This window comes from Teleopsis dalmanni, chromosome 2, assembly GCF_002237135.1.
Source record: "Teleopsis dalmanni isolate 2A chromosome 2, ASM223713v2, whole genome shotgun sequence".
NCBI classification, from domain to species: Eukaryota; Metazoa; Arthropoda; class Insecta; order Diptera; family Diopsidae; genus Teleopsis; species Teleopsis dalmanni.
This window is the reverse complement of record NC_051847.1, coordinates 201,852-224,501: the sequence shown is the minus strand read 5'-3', so window position 1 is coordinate 224,501 and position 22,650 is coordinate 201,852. Positions and strand designations below refer to the sequence as shown.

Genomic DNA, 22,650 nt, shown 5'->3' with positions numbered 1-22,650 from the left:
AAATGTGCTTGATGAGTAAGCAACCAAATTTAACAATTGAGGAAAAATTATTGATTTTCCGTAAATAATGCCGTACGTTTCACGTGCGTAGTCACATATTTTTTCATTTACAGTTTGTTCGCACAAATATTTGTATTGTTTTTGTTTTAAATTTATCTTGTTTATAAATGGAGGTTAATACATTAAATGCGACAGATTTGATTACTAATTATTCATTCCGATCAGCAAGTTGCGAAATGAGATAAGTGACGCTGCATTTGCTAAGAATACAAGAGCAAAATATTGTACGACGTCAAAGCTAAAATTGGATTTGATGCTGAGACGCGACAGACAAAAGAAAATAACCAATAAAACTGAGAACAATCGAAATTAATCAATTTTGTTTACGTGTTTTTATTTTTCGCACGTTTGGAATAAAAAGAATTATTATAAGTTCAAGCTAAAAGCCTTTTGAAGTAACTACAGTTGTTCTTTGACAGTATTTGGAATGCCTGTTCTCAACAAATGCTTCCATTACCCTCATATTGAAGCATTTCTAATATTAGAATTTGTATAAACAAGTGAATTCTGAAACATTATTTTATTTCTTTATTCTTTATCTTCAGTTAACTTAAACAATTTCTTTTAATAGCAAAAGAAAATAGCACACTAATTTATTTAAATTTTATTGAAAACTCTTCAGGACAAAAAATTTATTCAATTCTGTGCAGTTTTCTTCTTTTCGATAGTTGGCATCACTTAAGAGGTTGCACATTTATTGCATTATTCCCAAATGAAAGTATACATGTGTAAAAAAATGTCGATATTTTTGTAGAAAAGAGCAAGGAGTTTGTTGTTATTACTATATGTTGTAAATTTCTTTACAATTAGCTGAAGTTTTACTTAACAAAAAATAGTAAGATGTGCTTCGGAATATTTTCATTTCAACTTTTCATTACTTGCAAAATTTTTATTTATTTTTCCACTTTAACTCTTATTTTGTACACAACACATTTACGTTTACAGTTCATCCATGCATTTTTTAGGATTTTTCACATTTTTTACAAACATATAGGTGCATGGATTTGTTTGTATATTATTTTCATCTACCTCAAGCAAAGGGATCTTAAACTTCACGCGTTTTAAGTTAATGTAGAATTTGTTTGCTATATTTTGTTCTTATCAACGTGAGTTAAATGCAAGTTACCAATTTCTTTTAAAATTTTATTAAATTTTCATTAATTCAGATATCAACGTAACGACAGCAACACCAACGATTCTAACGACACCAGATAATGAACTGAATTTTTGTTCCTTTTGAACCTCTTTCTGCCTTTGCGGCTACTGTTGTGTTGATGTATAGCGTTGCTCTCACTTTTATTTTATGCAGTGAGTTTGTAGTCTTTCATTCTCTCACCATATTTGTTATATTTTAATTTATTATATTAGCATAAATTGATTTTAATTATTTATTAAGTCTACGGCAGTTAGTTATTCAATTTGTATTTATTCGAATAGTTTGCTCAAAACAAAACCAACACATATGTATAAATGTATCTGTGTAATCTTTAACAAAAGGACAAATGCTAAGAAACTGATTAACCGAATAAAAGCAAGCAGAGAGAGCAATAAACTGACATTTTAGTAGCAAGACAAAATTTTGTGTTTTGAAATGCCGAGGAAAAGTTGAAAAATAGGGTGGAAAAAACAGTTGCCGGTATGCTGCATTATTTCATTTGGTTTTTCTTTTGAATCGTATTCAATTAAGGAAAACTAAAATTTAATTTAAATATAATACGTACTTTCCACATGCCTTCACTAATTCCATTAGTCTGCTCTTTTTTATGCATAGTATAAAATTGTTCAGCACTACACAAGCAAATGCAGTCCGATCTTTTTTGGTCTCTCAGTGTTTTTCTATATGCATGTCATTACCCAGTAGAAAAGGTGGTCTTCAAAGACATTGTCTTGGAGTCGGTCTTTGATACTGCGTCCGAATATTTAAACAAATTTCCAAAACAATTGCTCAAAACATGAATGTAAATAGTCTCTCTTTGCTTTTTCTCTCATTTGAAGTGTTCACAGTAACGAATTTGAATTTTGTGAGGTAAATAAAACTAATATATATATATATATATATATATATATATACTTTGTATTTATAATAACCTATATTCTATACTTTCATGTAGACTGTATTCATGAAAAAAATCCTGTTGGGAAATGTTGCAAATATTGAAGCCATTTTTAGTAAAAGTATAATTCTGTCCCATAACTGGGATGGTGTCAAAGGAAAAATATCTTTACAGGAGTATCCATTTTCAAAATTTAAAGAGCGCAAAAAATAGGATGTAAAAAAAGTGAAAAAAATTAAATGAGCAACTATAAATATCTTCGAAAACCGTCATACATTTGGATCGATCGATCGATCGACGTCTTCGATGACGGATCGATCCGTTTTCTACTGGGTAAGCATGTACTTGCAGTAGTGCATATCCAATACAGGTTATTGCTTTGTTTGATTGCATTTTTATCTGGAAACATTAATTTTCATTCACCAACTACAAGTAGTTTTCTTTTCCACAAGTTGAACGTTACTCTTCACTTGTAATATGTTTAAGAACGGTCGATATTACAACTAAATTTTAGGTTTTCGGTGCATCATTTTGTTTGCTGATAATTTTTTAATTCATGTGTGTGTTATCCAAACGGTTAGTTATTTACGTGAAATAGTAAAGAACCAAAATGTTGATTTGTTTAAATTTTGGTGTTGCAAAAATGAAACAATATTCTATGTTTATATTTTATAACCAATAGAGTTATATTATATTTAAACCGCACAAGCATTTGCGATTTTGATCGTAAATTTGCTCGTTCGCCTCATTTCGCAAAAAAAACATGCTTCCATATCAAATCTTTATTTTATCTTTGTATTATTTTTCACATTTGTTTTTGCAGCAATAGTTTGCCTTGTTGACACAATAGTGCTAGACGAATGTATTATTGTGAATTACAAAATTCATTTCAGCTTAATTTTGTACAAATTTTTGTCTGAAATCAGATTGGGATTTTAACGTTAAATTTTAACAATATGAGTCAATCGACTCATTAAAACCTGTACATTTCGCTAAAAACAGTGATTGTTTATTTTGTTACGCTTTTAAAATATTTCTAATGTTCACAATAGGCAGAATAATTAATGTGATAATGGCATATATATTATTGTTTTATTGCATTGTTGTCTGTTGGTTTTCAATATTCAATTAGCAAAATATTTGTAGCCATATTAGAATCAATAAATTTAGGAATTGCTTTAAGTACTTTTTTTACTGTGTATTTACTGTGTGTTTACTATTAAGTTTTGTTGACTACTTTGGTTGGCAACATGTGAAATTGTCAAAAAATTTGTGCTGAATTTTCTGATGTTGGGTTATAAAATAATATTAATCATTGTGAATTAAATGATTATATTAAAAGTTTTTAATTGTTGGCAAAAACCGTATTATTACAAACGTATGAAATTTTTCAAAAAGCTATAAAGAACTTTTGAGATTGCGCGGTTCGAGCTGATTTTTTGGTTAACAAATTGCTAAAAAAATGCGGCTTAGATGAAATGTAATGTTTCGTTTGGATTTGCTTTTTATGTTTACGCGAAGCACATGTGCATGTAAATTCGTGTAATTTTTTAACATTTTTGAAATTATTTATATATTTGTCTGTGTTTGCAGGTTATAATGCTTACTGAATTAATATAAATTAATTAATATAATAATTTTAGATGATTAATTTAAATGACTGCGATCAGTATAGCAACAAATTATGGTACGCGAAGTTATTGGTTTTTGGGTATTATCAATGCGAATAAATTTTACTTGTTTAATTTAGTTTTTCTTGTGGTTAAATTTATGTTTGGGTTAAAGCTTTCGGACTTTCGGATATTCAACTTCTGTACGATAATAGGTTTTGGCTCTAATAATTTTTTACGGTCTTTGACATCTTTCTTCGATTACGATTTTTACGGTCTTTGTTTTGTGCTAAACGAAAGGTTCCACAATTGTGCCGTAATATTGGGATAAATTATTGGAAAATACAATAATAGATTCAAGGGTACATCTATCTGGTTATTTCAGATTGTGAAATATATGAAAATTATTTAAATCAAAAGTAAATAAATAATACATTGGAGGCTTTCAGGAAAATCCGCAATTTTCGGAAATTCTGCACAAATTGAATTTTTGCAAAATACACTGTTTTTTACTACAAAAATAACAAAAAAAAAATAATAATAAACAGTTGCGAAAAAATGTGACGGTGAAGGTTTGCAGTTTTTGGATACCACACAACAGTACTGATATACGGTACTGATATTGGCGTTAAATATTGTAATCTTAGTGCTCTGAGTTAGGATGCAACATTTCCAGATCCGAGTAAGTGTGCTGAAGGATGCTCGGGCTTTGCATATTCGGTTTTCAATGTCCGCATTGGTTCCCTCGTCAGTGGCAACCTAGGTATTCTACCTAGGTATTCAGATTCACACACATCTTCAATCGGTATATCCTTAACATAAAGTGAAGTTTGGTTATCTGTTTTAATTTGCATGCATTTTGTTTTGTTGATATTAATTTGCGGACCGATTTTTCGCGCTATACTTGCCAAGGCATTAAGTTAAGTTTGCATGTTATTATGGGTGCAAGCTAGCAGAACCCCATCATCTGCATGTGCTAGCACAGTGAGATTTTCAGAGAGTCGTAAATTAATTCCGCTAGGACGATGGTTAATGCTTTCAGGAACTACACCGAGGGCAGTTATAAACAATAGGGAAGATAATGTGCAGCCTTGTTTTACGCCGCTTGATGTCAAGAACGGTTCGCTTAGTCTTCTCTCGAATAGAATTTTACTGGTGCCCTCCACGTAGCTATTCGTTATAAGAATAATGATTTTTAATTATATACTTCTTGATTCAAGAGCTTCCCATAAAAATTCTTTTTTTTTTTAAATCTACGAAAACGATATACAGTGGCGCATTTAATTCAGATGATTACTCGATAATAATAAGCTCTGGTATTAATATGGTCTACACATGATTTGCCAGGTGTAAAACCGGCTTGCTTCTTACTTATGAGATTATATAGATGCTCTGCAATTCTGTCCAATATAATTTGGTTAAAGATTTCTGTAACAGACTATGTTATGGATATACCATGCCAGTTGGTATATTTCCTTAGATCGTCTTTCTTTGATAGCATGTACATTTTCGACTTCTTCCATTTTCCATGAAGTTCTTCAGTAACCCAGATTTGTGTGAACAACGGGTGTAGAAGTCTAACTATTGCATTCGGGTCAGCTTTAAAGCACTCAGCTGGAACCCCATCTGAGCTTGTGGATTTGTTGTTTTTAAGCTTAGTAAATGCAACTTCAATTTCAGCTACAGTGGCTGCTTCGGTATCTAAATTTCTGCTGCTATTTAAACGTCTACGTACTTGTGGTTCGTCTTCGTCTTCATTGTGCGCGATATTAAGGGTATGTTCTTTAATTTGATTGTTCTTCATATTTGATGACAACTTATATTAATATATATTGACAGAAATTTTTAAGTGACAGAAATTTCTCAGAATATGGCATTAATTCGTTGTTGTAACTTACAAATAAATAAGACGGTGAATCGGTGAATGAAAATTATGTTGCTCTGCATTCGTATATAAATCATAATGAATGTAGATATCCTAATTTAAATCTTTCAGCCTTTAAAGAAGGAAAAATGCTCAGGAAATTCCTAATCGAATAGAAATTGACTGAAGCATGCTATCGACGATTTAGGTTTTGTGGGGTGCTTACATTGCTATGACAGACAGGATGGGTTCATGATGAACTGTAGAGTTTAAATTGTTTAAAAAAGCAGCACTGAAACTAAAATTAGGCGTCTTGGTACGGTTTTTCTTGTAACAACATATATAATGGAAAATACAAAAAATAACAAGCCAAAACGGAAAGCAAATAACAAATTGTAAATTATTCACAAAGTTTTAAGTTAACAATGATGGATTCATCTCGGAATATTCCCATTATTGTTAGTCGCGTGGGAACGATTAAATATTCGACTGGCAGCTTTTGCTCAGCTGATTCAGTTAAACTGAACTGAACACCTAATCGAGCTGCTCTGCACTTAGCGTCTTAGCCATCCGTATAGCTGTGAAAACAGAAACAGAAACAATAACACAAATAGCAACGGTTGGAGTACATCACCTTCTAATAAAGTAAACAAGCCTTAACAAAACACAAATTTTTGTCGATTCAAAAAAAGGGCAACAGCAGAATGCTGAATTTGTGTTTTAAATTATTTTTAATAATTTCATAAATTAAATGAAAGTATCAAATTGCTTCGTAAGACCGACAACTATTCTACTAGGCTGGCACATCCTATTGAGGGACTCTCAAGTAACCACTGAATTTGCGAAAAGTAATCAATTCGTAGAGAAATGATACTTGAACCATCGGAAGCAGAAAAAAAGTAAAAAGAAGATCGAAACCAGATAATACTTGAAAATGCATTCACTTGGCTTATACTGTGCGAGCTCAAATCACAAATGAAAAAGAAAAATAATTTCATACGCTTAAGATGTAAAACAAGTGAAAACTCAGAGCTTTTAATTTAAAATGACTGTTGAATGTATAGTTTACTTTTTAAATCAGAATATAATCCTAATTATTCAGTAAAAATATTGAATAAAATTTTTGCTTTTGGTTTAACTTTTAACTTTTAAGTTAGAAAATTTAGGCATCAATAAACACTTAAGGAGTTTCGAATATAACTGCGAACCAACCAACCCTGAGTTTCTCGAACATAAAGCCAAAACTAGTTTTCTCTTTTACAATGCTTATGTATTCAGCTATTAATCGCAAACAAACATACAAATCGAATAACAATGTTTCTCTTCTTCTCTTCAGTTAAAAAGTTTTAAGTTTAAATTGCTCTTTTCCCAATCCAATCCAATCCAATCCAAACAAAACAAACCGTGCAGCGCATCTACAACAGTTGACTCAAAGTCAGGTTTGAGTTGTGTTTAATATCACAGAGCTACACACATGCCTACATGCTTTTCAACTGTTGTCACAGCAATGAACGAATGCTGTGAATTTATAGCAATGAATGTGTTAGTGAAGTTGCGGAGTTCAGTGGTTTGAAGTACTTGTATTTTGTACTTCTGCTGTATTGGTTGCACTAAAACAGGTTTGCAGGTTTGTTTGGTAGAAATCTTGTTTTTTGTCGATTGTTGCAGCTAGTGTTAAATTGCTTCAAACTCTACTGTAGCGCTCAGTTTTTCATTTTTTCCGTTTAGTTCAGATGTAGCTATGAAGTAGTGACGAATGGGGTTGTGGTTGTCGGACAATTTATGAGAAATGTGGTGAAGTGTCAAGAAATTTGAAAAGTCTTAAGTACCGATAATAATGCGTTTTTAAAGTTGCAATAAATTGCGGGTGTTGCGCTAATCAATATATTTAAAGCAGAAAAGTAATTGATAACTTTTATTCGTGAAATCGTTAATAATTTTTATGTATTAAGATACATTTTTTTATTTTCGTAGCAGTAAAGAATTTGTGTTTTTTTTATATTTTGAGCGTATGTGTTATAAAATAATTTCAAACATAAATGTACGTTAAACGTACAGTTAAATATGGTATTTAAAAATTTTAAAATATGCTCACATAAAAATTGATTTGTATAGAAAACTGCTTCAATTTAATTTATATAATATAAAAACTCTAAACTTATACAACTTAGTCAGAAACCAAAAACTGTGCTAACAAAAATTACACAAGATGCGGCAACGACATTTCGTGCAACATTTATGTATAGCTCTTTCATTTGCTTGGATTTTAGGTGAGTGTTCTTTACACACCGCACATCTTCTAATTCAATTTAGCTTAATTCGCTAACCAGTACATCTTCATCATTTTATACAACTGGGACAACAACAAAAACGCAAATTCGAAAATACGCAAACTAAATTTAAATTTATTGTTCGTTTGATTTGGAAGCTAGGTATCCATCTAGACAGGTGCTATATTAAATGCTACATGCAAAAATTATGCTTCGCTGAGGTCCAACAACAGTGCCACTCTTGCAAAGTTCACAGCAATTATTTGAACACTTGGAATAAAGTTGTTTGCGGTGCTGAACTTTGTGTTGTATTCTTGCGCATATTTTCGCTGACATTTAATTGCACCTAAAGTTAATGCGTTGTTGTTGCATGTACATTTTTTGTTTGCTTACAACACTTAATTTCTAACATAAGTTAATGATTTATTGTGTTGTTGCAAAATGTTGTTTTGGTGGTGATAGGGGTATTAAGCTAATATTAGTTTGTTGCTGCCCTCGAAGTTTCGGATTTTAACCACGGAGAGTAGTTTTTTAATTTAAGTTTATTGATTGATTATACTGTTCTGTTTGCTCAAATACCTTGTTTTCCAATGAAATATTAACAACAAACTTGAAGCACATATTACTTTATAAATTGGCTAACTACAAATTGGCAGGCTACAAATTTTACATTGGTTTATGCAATATTATTTTTTATTCAGTTATGGTATTGAATTCTATTCCCACTAGTTGTACTTACTTATTTATAGTAAATTCCGCTAAAATATCTATGGAAAATTGTGAATAGGTTGAGCGCTTTATCTGATTTATAAAATAAATCCTGTGGCACAAATCTAAAGTTCCATAGCAATCTCTGTAAAACTGATTATCTTAGATTACACTGATTAATTATTTCGTATACCACAATTGATTAACGCACAAGTTCGGAACGACTACGCCTTATGTTTGTTTGTTATATTGGGTAACTTGATATGCAAGAGAATAGAGAAGATGCTCCACTCATTGTGTGACATCGGTATGTTTTATTCATTTAGATTGCTTGAAATTCATTCAAACTTTATTGAACTAACACGATAAACACCATTTACTAAAGCATTAACTTTATTGCTTATATTTGAAAGCCCTAAATTATACTAACAGTATATACTTAATGTGAAACTATAAAAGTTATTTAAAAATCTTGTAAAAATCGATTCTAGGCACTTTGCTTAAGCAGCTACTCCTACTGCTCTCCTCTCCCTTATACACAACTTAATGATGACTACTAGCTTTAATCCGACAAATGTTGGACAATAATAGAGGCAAAACGCGTTATTCGTTCTAAACTATTTAATCCAATAACTAATGTTTTTGGTAACACATTCTCAAATGGCTGTAGCTCAGTTCAAACTGTAGTAAGCTGAACTGTGACACTTAAGAACGCATTAATACGATCGAAAATAAAGAAACCAGAGGTTTAATTGTCTCTGTCTCTTCAGTGAGTTTCATTCATTTAAGTCTTAACGGTGGAAAGAAGGGAGCGCTTAACCTGCCAGCTCGTGAAGAAACTTCTGGTGTTGTGAAAAGAAGAAATTTAACTATTTTGTTAAAAACATAAAACATATTTGTAAAAACAGCACGCCAGATTATGATGATTTGAGGGGTAGGAATAATTTTTAACTATTGCAAAACGTTTGTTTCATTATGAATCATTATTAATAAAAATAACGTAGATAACAAAAAGGAGAGAGACCTAATTAGAATAGGAAATCTGTAGATCGCTCTAACTATATGTTTCCTTTCTGTTAAAAACATTTCAAAAAAATGAGGAATGGTCATTGAGTATGAGAGTGCTCTTTAGGGTTAAAGATAAGGATTAGGTATATTCTAATAAAATGTTTATTCCGCATAAAATACAATAAGGATGTGACATATATGTACTTCATCAATAATAACTAAATAGTTTTAAAACTTTAACCTATTTCTTCTTCTACAAAACGTTTTCCTATTCAGTCTAAATTTAAAGTTGATGTTGTTCATATGAAAAGAAAATAATATGCGTACAAAGCAAATACAAATTAGTTTTTATGAGTAGGTAACTTAATTTTAGGGGATTTGTCTTATACTAAATATCTGTATAATAAGGTTTTTATTTATTTTTATTCAATATCTGTGTGGAAGTCGAATAGTAAAAAACTATTTTGTAAAAACTTCTAATTCCAAAAGATCAGAATATTTTACCTAACAAAATAAAGTTCTACAACAATATTTACTAAATTCCAAATACTGATTCTAAAATACAAAGACAGCAGTTGCTCTCTTTGGATATCGTAAATTTGGTTGCTATGAAAATAATAATTTTAACGATCACTTGAGGTTCGAGTATGTTTATTAGGGCGGAGATGTCAATTGATTTCGTTGTAATGTGCAAAATGAGTGCAAGGACTTGCACAAATAACCTAAAAAATAAAGCAGGTTTAATTTATTCAGGCTTTTCCTTCGCTAACGTGGAATACATTTATGCTGTTCTTGCTACTTTCTTCGTCCTTACATCGTCCTTACATCCTAAATTGTCGTATCAAAATTGGTCAATAAGAACGTTTCAAGTGTAATTCTGTCGCATGTTTTTATAGTATTTGTTATTATTATTTATCAATTTACTATCACTATCTAGACAAACTGTTGTGATTGAAATTATTTGGTTATCACAAAAAGTAGAAATATGGTTGGAATGGGTACATATAACGAAAAAAGTTTACGAAAAAAGGTGTGCGATACCAATAGTATGGAATTATTTTAAAAATCTCGTTATATTCATCAAATCATCATAATGTGGTCGTAAAATTTGTTAGAATCTATATTTACGGAAAATATTTTCTTTCGTTAATTGCAACAGCCGCAGTAGTTCATGAAGTTATATTAATACAAAATATAAATATGACATTTCAATATGAAAATTAAAAATAGAATGGAAGAATAAGCTGGAGACGAAATATGCCACCAGCTTCTTTGTCTAAATTAGATATTATTTTTGTAATGAATAACTAAATTGCAACAGTAGGCCTGAGCAATTTTTCATTGGTGGTTTGGTGCTTTGACATATGAGACATAAACTGTAAAAAAGTTGCTCCATTAACACGCAACGAAACGAAAAAACAACCTTAAGTAAGCAAGTTGATATAAAAATACTTCTCTTCAATTAATTTATTACTTCCTTTTAATTTCTTGATATTCATTCATAAGCCCACAATACAACAGCACATTTCACACTCAAGCACACACAATGAAAACGCTATGAAAGTACATACTAAAAAAAACTCACCTCACTATTTAAAAAAAGCCTTTAAAGCCAAGGCTTTCTGAGTTTTTTATTTTGCGTAAATTTCGAGGAGCGTTAATGAAACAGTATGCACATCGTTGCCGTCGCTGTTGCAGCACAGGAAGTAATCAACGCTATTGATATTAACTTACAAAATTATGTTATCTCTTCCTTTTGGAAGTTAGTTAATAAGTAAAAACGTTGGTCAACAAAAAAATCACTGCAATACTAACAACACTGGCTAAAAGCGGGAATGGCTAAATGATCATTAAACCTATCTTTATCATCCTCTTCGTTATTTTACCAATGATATTTTCTACAGTTCTTCGCCCTCAAAGAATATGATATCTACACGACAGCTTAACCATTGAACAGCAGCATTTGAAGACAATGTAAAATTAGCAGCTTTTTGCTAACACATGCTGTTGTTTCACATAAATTCTTGTTTCCATTTCAGCCACATATACGTATTTTGTTTGCGCAAGCAACTCTATACAAGCAGTAGTTTAGTAAACTATAATAAAATAATAACAACTACAACACAAACTTTATTGAAGAAATAAAAACGTATAAGAAAAAGTGGCAAAACTAGAATAAACAAAAAAAAAACAAATTATGTCCAGCAGGTGTACAAGTTCTGCAGAGTAAAAAGTAAACGTTTCTGTTTTTGCAATAATGTGTGTACTGTCTATGTATGTATGTGACTGCGTAACTTGAATTGACCGAACAACATTAAGAAAGTACCTTAATATGCATAGAAGGTGCATATTGCATGTGCTGTTTTGAATTGTTTATGTATGTGTGATGTCAAGCCGGTTTAGATGTGCTCCGAATGGAATAGTGCAGTCAACGTTTCGACTTTGCTGCATTTTTACTTTAATTCAGTTGATTCATATTTTATGTAAGAAAATTTACTTTATTTTTTAAAATGTTTTTTTTTTAAAGCGCCTATGGGATCTTGTGACTTTAGTATTACCCGTAAAAAGTTTTGAATGTTGTACTGTTTGGTAGGTTTCAATATAGTTCTCGCATTAGTGACTTGGCTTAAATATTTCTACTTAATAAGTAGCGAGGGTTGGGACTGAATGTCTTTCATGAATTTTTAGAAACAAATTTCTAACGAAAGCATGTGGCATTGACACAAAGATGTAAGCATGTCAGACGGTTAAGTAATTTCGTAGAACTGTAGTCACTGGTTCTGTTCAGTGTGCATACTGCAATCTTCCGTAGAGTTCTTGTTTCACTAAGTATAGGAATAATACATTCACTCAAATGATTTTACTTTTAAAAATTTGGGTAACATACACTTGTGTATATCACAAATAAGGAGTAAATAACGGCTTTTATTCAACAAGTAATCTCGGTCGTTTAACGTTTAACGTTTCCTATTGCCTTCTTATGAATAAAAGAAGGTTAAAAAACCAATAGATTTGTTAAGAAATCTATCGAATCTACTGTTCTTATGTTTTGATAAGACAATTTTAAACAAAATCGCTTACGCATTAAAAGAAACGAAAAACAACCACTTATGAAAAATGAGTATATAAATTTTTTTATACTTCATACGATATTTCTTTATATTTCCATTGAATATTTCTCTATAAAAGCAATTGCATTTTGAACTATGTAAGTCAGAAGGAAGGGAAAATAAAGTATAATTAGTGAGAATCGATGCGAATAGCTGAATGCAACAATATGAGTATGTAGCGCGAAGGAAGTTTGTTTTATGAATGAATATAGTGAGACTGCACCTTTTGATTAAGCGCGCTTTTTGAGTAATTTGTTGCGTTCATACGTTGGAATCGAAAACAGGTTGCTTTTTTAGATTATAAACTTGTCTGTTTAAAAGTTATCTAAATCACATTATTGTAAACAGCAGCTGAGTATATGCACAGCGCACAACCTACATCTTCAGTAATGTGGATATGGATGTGATACAATTTTTAATGTTTTACAGAGAATTTATATAGAATATAAGTTTAAAATTGTAGGGATATTTTTGTTTTTATTCTATTTCTATTATATTTTCTTTCGCCTTATGAAACTGCTGATTGTTAACTGTTGACTGCTGCTGCTCCTGATATTGTAATGTACTCATTTTAATTATAACAATTTATTATAACAATAATAATTTATAAAAAAGATTTAAAAAAATATAAGAACGAAATAAGAACGAGATAGTTCGTTTAGTGAAGTTAATTTTACACAGTTTGAATCTATCAATTATTCCCGAAACATGAATCCTTAACCACTTTTACAAGAACTTAATTATGAATGCGTTTCAAAAAAAATGAAACCAGTTGTAAATGCATTTAATAATTTGGTCAAAATGATTTTTGTGTACTTATTATAATTGAAAGTGCTCAAAGTTTCAGGGTTTAAGTTTGTGGTATTATTCTTAATACTTCACAAATATAAAGGTGACAACCATATAGGTAACAACTATATAGGTTCAGAATTTTTTAAATCAATATGCATATTTTTTAGTAAGTACGGTAAACTAATTAACCACACATTATCTATGACTTGGTAAATATGTCAAAAGAGTTTATGCAAAGTTTCTTATCAAATGTAGTTTTTATTATTCTTTGAACTAGATGTACTTATATTATTGTGCCACGATTTTGGCTGTAACACTAAATTGATGATTTGATATGAGACTCATATGTTCAATGATGGATTTCAATTTTAAAAGGAATAGTTTTTCTTAGATTTTGTTGACTATCGACGAAAGGCTGACTGATCTATATGAAAGTACTCTTTTATATTGTGGATTGTTGTGAATTCTAAATTGTAATTTGTGAACACTTCTGTTTTTGCTCTATTAAATTCAAATTTTTACTGTTGACAACACGACAAAAACTGCAATAAATAGCATATAAACTGATATAAGTATAGTCTACAAAATGAGTGTCTGTCCATTTATCATCACTTGATTCTTTCGGCAGCAGCTTCTAAACTGAAAAGGTTAACGACAGTTCACTTCAAAAGCGGATATGTTCTAAACGCCAGAAATTCGAACAATAAATATGCAATTTCGGTCTCGCATATGTGAGTCACATGTGAGTCGTTCAAAATTTGAGCGGTATAAAGCAGAAACTTACAGTAACGGAAAAATTAGAAATTATTTAAATTTTGATTTTACGAGTATTGTACTGTTAAATAAGCTTAGAACATTTTTAAATTTGTATAAAAACATATATATATAAGGGTTATAAGGTCAAGTATTGTACTGTATTGTATTGTAAGTTGACTTGTTTATTTGGTGGATTTATGGATTGTGTATGTTTTTGGTTGTTATTTTAATGTTGTTATTGAGTGGGTTAGAATATATAAGAAAAATATATAAGAGAGCTTAACAAACATTTTATTAAAATGAATTACCGACACTGATAAAATATTAATGATTTAAAATTTAGTTTATTTTTATACAAATTTCATTTAAATTAAATCCCATTATGAAATGGGAATGGGATGCATTCGTGTTTAATCATGGCTATCTTACGTACAGCATGCAATTGATTTTAATTGAATTAATTAAAATTTGGACCGATAAAAAAGTATTTTAAGTCACCCCTCACATATAACAATGGTAGTCGTATTTTAATATTTGTTTTTAATTTTGACCACTACACCGAAAATTACGGATTGGTAGACTTACAAACAGAAAGACAACGGGCGATGATCTTTGGTAATTTGGACAATACTGCTATCACTATATCACAATTCATATGACTTAATAATTGACGAAAATCATTAAATCTTAATTAATCATTAAATGAATTCAAAGAAGTTCCAGTTAAATTCGCACCAAACTTAATAAAATTAAATAATATTGAGAAGAATATGGAGAAATTTAAACCGAGATTAGGAGACGACTGCATTGAAAGTAAGATTGTCAAAATTATACATGTTTTAGGTAAGGAAATACTCATACCTTGTGTTTCTGTAAATCATATTGTGGTTTTGTTAATCAGAAAAGTGAATGACATTTTAAAAGACGATTTAGGCAGTATGATGCGTGTAGGCCGTGTCAAAGTTCGAACATCAATAATAAAATTTTATATGATATGTGCGTTAAAGTTTTTATTTTGTTTCACATTTAAGGATTGAAATTTAAGTCAACTGCAGAAATCACGAAAGAGCAGCATTTCAAAATAACTCCACATGATGTACAAATTCTTGAAGGGACTGATACATTGTTGCGCTGCGAAGTAGCTGCACGCGCTGGTCAGGTGCAATGGACTAAAGATGGTTTCGCACTCGGTTTTTCAGCGGTTATTCATGGTTTTCCGCGTTATTCAGTATTGGTAGATAAAGAAAACGGTATTTACAACTTGCAAATCAAAAACGCTTCCTTAGAAGATGATTCTGAATATCAGTGCCAGGTTGGACCAGCTCCTGGTAATCCCGCTATTCGAGCAAATGCCAAACTCAATATAATCGCTGCTCCTAGCTCTATTGCAATTGAAAGTTATACAAAGAATTCGAAAGTTGAAGTTATTGAAAAACAGAATTTAACTTTAACTTGTGTCACCGAAAATGCGAATCCAGCTGCAAATATTGTGTGGTATTATGGCAATACCCACCTTACTGATGGTAAGTACTACTATCTATTTATCTAACTTAAAATATATATAAAAAACTGTTATGATTAAAACTACAGTTGTGCCTAAAATTGAAATCAAAGAAGTTGTACCCAAACGTTTTAAGACTATTTCTACGGTTATCATACGACCACGAGCGGATGATGATTTCAAAGAACTGTCTTGCGAAGCAAGGCACAAAGCCTTGCCGCCAGATCTTCCAATGCGTTCAAGTATACAATTGTCCGTTTTATGTGAGTGTTGATATATTTGAAATGTTGTTTAAAATTGTAAACTACAACTATAACTCCGCAGATCCCCCTGGGCCACCATTTTTTGAGGGCTATGGGCCAGGCGAAACTTTGAGGCGTGGTCAACAAGTACAAATCGCTTGTCGTAGTCGTGGCGGCAATCCGCCGGCACAGTTATTGTGGTATAAAAATGGGGTAGCTGTTTCTTCATCACAGAGGTAATGAATGCACTAACTGTACAAAAATAAACCGATTCTATACATTAATTATTACTTGTAGAACCACGGGTCGTTTATCTGAAAATATTTATACGTTTATGGCTGAGGAGTCTGACAATGGTGCAAATTTGATATGTGAAGCTAAGAACATACTTGCAAATAAGGCTCTTAAGGCAGAACTTAATTTAACAGTGTTTTGTAAGTTGAATTAGAAATTTATATTTCACTTAATGTTAGGATTAATGAATGTAATTTTTGTTTTTATAGACGCACCGAAAGAAGTCGCTATTACGGGTGTGACTGAAGCAAAAATTGGCGATTCTTTACAACTATCGTGTATAAGTTCTCCATCCAATCCAGCTGCACTAATCAATTGGTCTGTGAATGGTCGTCCTTTTGGAAACAGCACTTATAAAACAATAAAAAGTGAATTCGGAGGCTGGACAAGCGCTTCTAATATAAGCTTGCCCATTGACGCACAGAGTCGTACTTTCGTTGTAGTTTGCCATGCACTTAATACGGAGTTAACACAAAATGTAGTTACTTCGCATACAGTAAACGTGTTGTGTAAGTTCTATGAATGCGTCTGAAAAAAATGTGTTATTGATTCTAATTAAAATTAATGTAGATCCACCTTCTCCTCCTCTATTAATGGGCTATAACGATGGAGATATTATTACATCAGGTTCAGTGAAAAAACTACACTGCTCTTCTGTTGGTGGTAATCCTGTACCTGTGCTTAGTTGGTTCAAGAATGACAAAAAGCTAAACGTTGCAGTGAAAGTTCTGGATAACAAAATAGTGTCAGAATTGTCAATACTTGTGAATGTCACAGATAACAATGCAATTTACAAGTGCGAAGTGAGGAATTCTGCAATTGAGATTCCATTATTTGCCATAAAAACATTTAGTGTACATTGTAAGTTGTTAGTTATAGATATTCTCGATTAATTAGTTAAAATACCATATATATTTATTTTCATAGTTCCACCCGAAACAGTAAAAATTAGTGTCTCACCGAAAAACCTTGTGCCTGGTATTAGAGCAAAACTTATTTGCGATTCAAGTTCAAGTAATCCACCAGCAAAAATATCATGGTGGAAGGATGGTATACCAGTTGAAGGTATAAATCTCTCTACTAAATCCGGCCTTTGGGGAGGTGCTGTGTCTACATTGGAAATGTTTGTTAATATAACTCAGGACTTGGATGGTATTGTTTATACATGCCAAAGCAACAATGAAGTCCTTCAAAGAAGCGTTCATGAAACAATTAGCTTAAACATACTTTGTAAGTAAATATATAAGTGCAATCTTTGAATGAACTAAAATGTATACTTATTTGATTAGTTGCGCCAAAATATGATGTTGATCAAGAAACTCAATTTGCGGGTATTGAAGGTGAACCGTTACACATAGCTTTGCAAGCTACTGCGAACCCGACATCTATATCCTATACATGGACAAGAGATGGTTTACCAATATTATCAAATAACGAGGGTGTTAACCGTATTATGGCAATTGGTCCAGTTTTAAACATTACCCAGTTAAGTCGCAACGATGGTGGAAATTATGTTTGTGAGGCAATGAATTCTCAAGGCACTGCTATGTTGGAAATCAATGTAATAGTCGATTGTAAGTATTGCGTGTGATATATTAATGGTAATAATAAAATATTGGATTTATGCATTTTTAATGCGTTTTCAGATGCTCCAACGATTGAGTCAATTTCTGCAGATAGTAGTTTTGTGATTGGTGAAGATGCCGTACTCTCCTGTAGTGTTAACGCGAAACCATTATCAGCAGCACATGTATATTGGGTGCGGAATGGATACAATATGGAAGACCGTACTTCAACTACTTTTATTAATAATACATCGTATTTACATATTAAGCAGGTACAACGTAAGGATGTAGGAAATTTTACTTGCATTGCAGATAATCAACGCGGAAAGATAGATCAACGCAATGTGCTACTTATTGTGCAGTGTGAGTTGTGAAACATTTTACAAAGTTTTTGAATGATCTTATTTTTTCAATTACACAGCGGCACCAGAACTTGACCATTCACCAGCATATACCCGTTTTGCTGTACGCGTTGGTGAGCGAGGTCGTATAATATGTAAAGCTGTTGCAGCACCTCTACCTGTTTTTGTCTGGCGACGTTTTGGTAACGATATAAAAATGCTGCATCGCAGTAAATTCAAAGCAGTAGAAAACATGGTAAATGGGCTTACATATGAGTCTATCCTATATGTTGAAAATACTTCTGCTGATGATTACGGACCATATGAGTGTGTGGTACGTAATATTCATGGGCAAGCAAGTTCGACTCTCGAATTGATTAAACCAACTCGACCTGATATTCCTTTAGCGATAAATGTGGATAACGCCACAGATGACTCTGTGGTGTTAGTGTGGTCTCCAGGTTTTGACGGTGGTCTAAAAACTTATTATCGTTTACGCTATAGGCTTCAAAATGAAGACAAATACAAATTCGTAGATATTAACCCTGGATGGTTTAATGCCACTTTAAATGGTTTGAAATCTGGTGCTGTATATTACTTTTCGGTAATGGCAGCTAATGAAGTAGGTGGTAGTAAATACTTGCCGGATCTAAAACTGACATTAGCTAGTGGTAAGCTGAGCAAAAGATAGGGTATAAAACCTTTAAACAAACTTTGCTTTTTTCAGGAGCCCAACCATATTTAAACGAGTTTACAGAAAAAGATGAAATGCCTAATTTTATGATAATAGGTATTACCTCTGCCGCAATGGTTTTATTGGTGCTTAATGCTGCATTAGTAGCTTGGTTTGTAATACGCCGTCAAAATAAAAATACCTCAGAAAGCGAAAGTCCGAACGATGATGCATACTCCAAAGATGATAATCAATCAGTTTATAAGGTAAATTTTTAATAAAATGTAAATATAACATCTCTTTAATATTTAAATCTTCAGCTCCCAATTACTGCCTTGCAGTCAGATGTGCATAAAAAAGCTGCTTCAACTTATCTAGTAGAAAATGTAGATATTATACAATCTACAGCTTATCCTCCTAAATACCAAGAAAGCTCAATGTGCACTTCACCCTACAATGTTTGCAATCCCGATTTTACACGTACACTGCCAAATCCTAAGCGACACAGCAGTCGCAGTGGCATTGTAAGCGATTATGCACGTTGCAAAGACGATCAGATGTTGATGTCAAATGGATTGTATATACCATCTCCATCGCCGGCATCCTCATTGGTTATAAAGGGTAGTTACGTCTCATCACCCTCACCAGCACCACCTCCAGATGGCTCCTATTTTAATATGAGTGACAAATATATTTCATATCCACCTGTGGTAAGGACAAATGTAAATAATTTACATTTAAGTTGCATTAAAATTCTATTTTATTCACCAGGCTTACTGAACAAGTAGCAGCATAGTCATTACCGCCTCTGAAATTCAATAGCTTTTCAAATCAGACTGATTCAACTTGTATGATTCAATTAAAATTAAATCAAATCACATGAAGTGTAAAGTTGAGACGAAAATGAATATAAATAAAATAGGAAGATAAAAAAATTGTATGTAAGTTAGGCGCAATGAAGAACATGTTTTCGGAAAATGTGCGTATTGTGCCAAAGGCTGTGATAAGTACCTGTTCGACCAGCTACCTGATGATAGTAATGTCCGTGCACTGTGCGTTGCATTTTCCTCATTGTAGAAACAAGAACTTTTATTGATGTGAAGAAACATCATCTGCACTCACACTTATGCGTGAGTTGAAAAGTTGCTTCAGATAAACTAATCATCAATTTTATAATGAGTTCGGGCTAACCTCAGACTGTTTGAGCAGGTTTTTAGATTAAGGCACTTATAAGTTTAAATAGAGTTTTTCATTTCTATCTTTAAGTCTTCTGTATTGGAATTTTATTATATATCTTAAACATGCATGTGTTAAAACGTTCATACATTTGTACTATATATAATACATTTTTGTAGTCTTTTACGAATTTGCAGCATGGACAAGTTAGTCTTTATAGAAATTTAAATAGATGTAAGGCATTTTTATAAATATATACATTATATACACAAGGCATAAAAAACCATTTATTTAATAGTTAAATATTTAGATTTTGCTAAGTGACAATAAATTAAGATTGTATCATTGTATTTGTAGTTTTACACAAATATATTTTAAATATTTACTCAAAAGATTTTAATTAAAATATTTTACTTATTAGCGCATAATACGACATTCAATGTAACTTTAATAAAACAAAAAACTTTTATATAAATACATGTTTTTTTATTAAAAGTGAATTTGTGTGATGAAATATATACATATATTTAATGTAATATTTACAACATATATTACAACATAAGTATAATGTTGACATCAGGTAAAGATGTCCAAAAACAGGAAATTGAAGCAACGAGTCCCGCAGGACAGTGCTCTTCCACCGATACTCCTCAGATCTGTTGTATGATTTTTTTTATTATACAATAAAATAAACGCATACATTTCTGAAGTGACAAAATATTGTGGAGTTAGAAAAATATACCTCTGCCCTAACAAATCCTTAGCCACTCTCTGTTAACAACGTGTGATAGATATTAGCAGACTGTTCTTGAAGAAGAAGATAAAGAAATCTTATTGACCACATACAAAGCAATAGGCCAACCCATTGCGGTTCACGGACCCCACAAAATACTATCAGTTATCGAGAATGGCAATGTTTTGAAGCACTTTTGTATTGCAGCGTAAATGTCAGTCGATGTAACATATGTTATATATAAAAATTGCAATTCTCCGGTTTGAGAAATGGGAGTTACTTTAAAAGCAGTTACTTATTTTGGCTATCAAAATAAGATTGAAGAAGCTCGTGACGTAACTATACATTAACTGCTGGGTAATACAAGAAACGTTGATGTCACGAAAATTCGTTTACTTGGGGCTCCAGCAGTAAAGGATAAATTATTTTTGTCTAGAAAGTGAAGGTATTCGGAAAAATTATAAATTATGATGAAGAAAATATGAAATTACGAAATTTCAGCGCGTCATCAATTGATACAACATCTTATTATTATCTTCTACAAAAAACTATTTGTCGCTTATGTTTTTTGGTGTGTCTCTAATAATAAAATTTGATGAAGTACGTAAAAGTATGAAACAAAATTAATTAGCATTACTTTCATTTGTCGTAGTTAATATAATAAAAATAAAAATAATTTATTTAAATAAAAACTTCTTGATTAAGTTGAATTCATTTACAATTATTATAATTATATTTATGAATTATAAATTATTTCATCTAATCTTCAGTTTTGTGTTAAAATTCCCATAATTACGTGTTTCGCTTTGAAAGATGCGCCAGTAGTCGAATTACAATGATTACTTAAGAGTTTAGCGCAGTTTTTATTAAAAAACTGGCGTTTAGAGTATTCAAAAAAAAAAAAATAAATAATTAAACAAACATCAAGTGTTGTTTACAATTTTCTCATACAAATTTGGGAAGTTATAGAATGTCTTCTTTAAACGCGGTACCAAAAAATGCTATTCCGTTGTCAAATGTTGTCATAAGAAATTATAATTTCGTTTTTATCTTTTTGTTTGACATCTTGAGATATTTTAAGTTAGCTTAGTTTGCTTGAGTTCGGATGCAAGTATGAGGTTTCTATCCACAACGGAAATATTTTGAACATGTGTCACGAAGATGCATTTTAAATTGTGAAATATTTAAAAATAAAATATTTAGTTTTATTTAAAGAAATGTGAAGTAAAATGAATTTTATTTATCTGAAATACAGTAACAATCAGTAAATTGCCTTTTTGTTGTGAGCCCCTGTAGACCTTTACATACTGTATTATTCATATGCCAGCGAAAGTGGAAGATAAAAGTTCAACTCTAAAATATTAACTTACTACATTATATTTGGAAAAAAATATAAGAAAATTATATTTTAGTATTTGCAGTTACTTCAGTTTAGCTACTTCACCACTCGACGGATCTGAAGTATTTGAAATGTTACTGTTGGTGTTATTCATTGATGCTAGCTGTATTGAATTCACAAAATATGGTGGCTGACGCCTGCTGGCTTCATTAAGATACAAGATACTGCAGCTTAGCAACTTGAGAATCTTGGCAATATACATACACACTGATAATTCATTCCCACGAATTCATGTATAAAATAAAACATGACATGAAAGCAGCAAAGGCAATTTCTGTTATATCAGACGTGGTTGAGGATGTAAGGAGGGAATAATCGGTTGTACACTTGTAACTATATATGTACACAGAATCATATTCGCAGCTGTAAAAGATGTAAACTGGATTACGGGGCTATTGGTACTGAGTAGTACCAATAATATAATAAATTATATATCAGAATATCAATTTCTCGAAAAATGTTTTGCAAATTTAGAAGAAATATATAAATATATT

General features: G+C 31.4%; 2 protein-coding genes across 10 annotated transcripts in view; one reads left to right on the top strand and one right to left on the bottom strand.

Annotated features, from left to right (window-relative positions):
* LOC119683566 (dystonin) overlaps positions 1-1,285 on the bottom strand; it is an 80,264-nt gene extending 78,979 nt beyond the window's left edge. For 5 of the 9 annotated variants that reach the window (XM_038097312.1, XM_038097317.1, XM_038097319.1 and 2 more), the window contains exon 1: positions 1,090-1,278. The gene's annotated coding sequence lies outside the window, so the exon portion shown is untranslated. Of the gene's footprint in view, positions 1-1,089 lie in introns of all 9 variants that reach the window. The other 4 variants (XM_038097301.1, XM_038097303.1, XM_038097302.1 and 1 more) reach the window with 3 other exon arrangements.
* A 6,385-nt stretch (positions 1,286-7,670) lies between these two features.
* On the top strand, positions 7,671-20,378 carry LOC119678752 (nephrin). Its single transcript, XM_038090773.1, has 14 exons — positions 7,671-7,858; positions 15,264-15,755; positions 15,823-15,996; positions 16,058-16,211; positions 16,273-16,409; positions 16,479-16,778; positions 16,840-17,130; positions 17,197-17,499; positions 17,559-17,843; positions 17,916-18,197; positions 18,256-18,846; positions 18,903-19,114; positions 19,169-19,558; positions 19,620-20,378. The coding sequence occupies exons 1-14, from the start codon at positions 7,798-7,800 to the stop codon at positions 19,626-19,628; spliced, it is 3,681 nt and encodes a 1,226-aa protein (XP_037946701.1). The 5' UTR covers positions 7,671-7,797; the 3' UTR covers positions 19,629-20,378.
* The last annotated feature ends 2,272 nt before the right edge of the window (positions 20,379-22,650 follow it).

What these genes read in the sequence shown, in the direction of transcription:
- LOC119678752 (XM_038090773.1), top strand. Translation starts at nt 7,798, where the DNA reads ATGCGGCAACGACATTTCGTGCAACATTTATGTATAGCTCTTTCATTT. An exon ending in TTCATTTGCTTGGATTTTAG is followed by an intron (nt 7,859 to 15,263) that starts GTGAGTGTTCTT and finishes TTCACATTTAAG; the next exon opens with GATTGAAATTTAAGTCAACT. An exon ending in TATACAATTGTCCGTTTTAT is followed by an intron (nt 15,997 to 16,057) that starts GTGAGTGTTGAT and finishes ATAACTCCGCAG; the next exon opens with ATCCCCCTGGGCCACCATTT.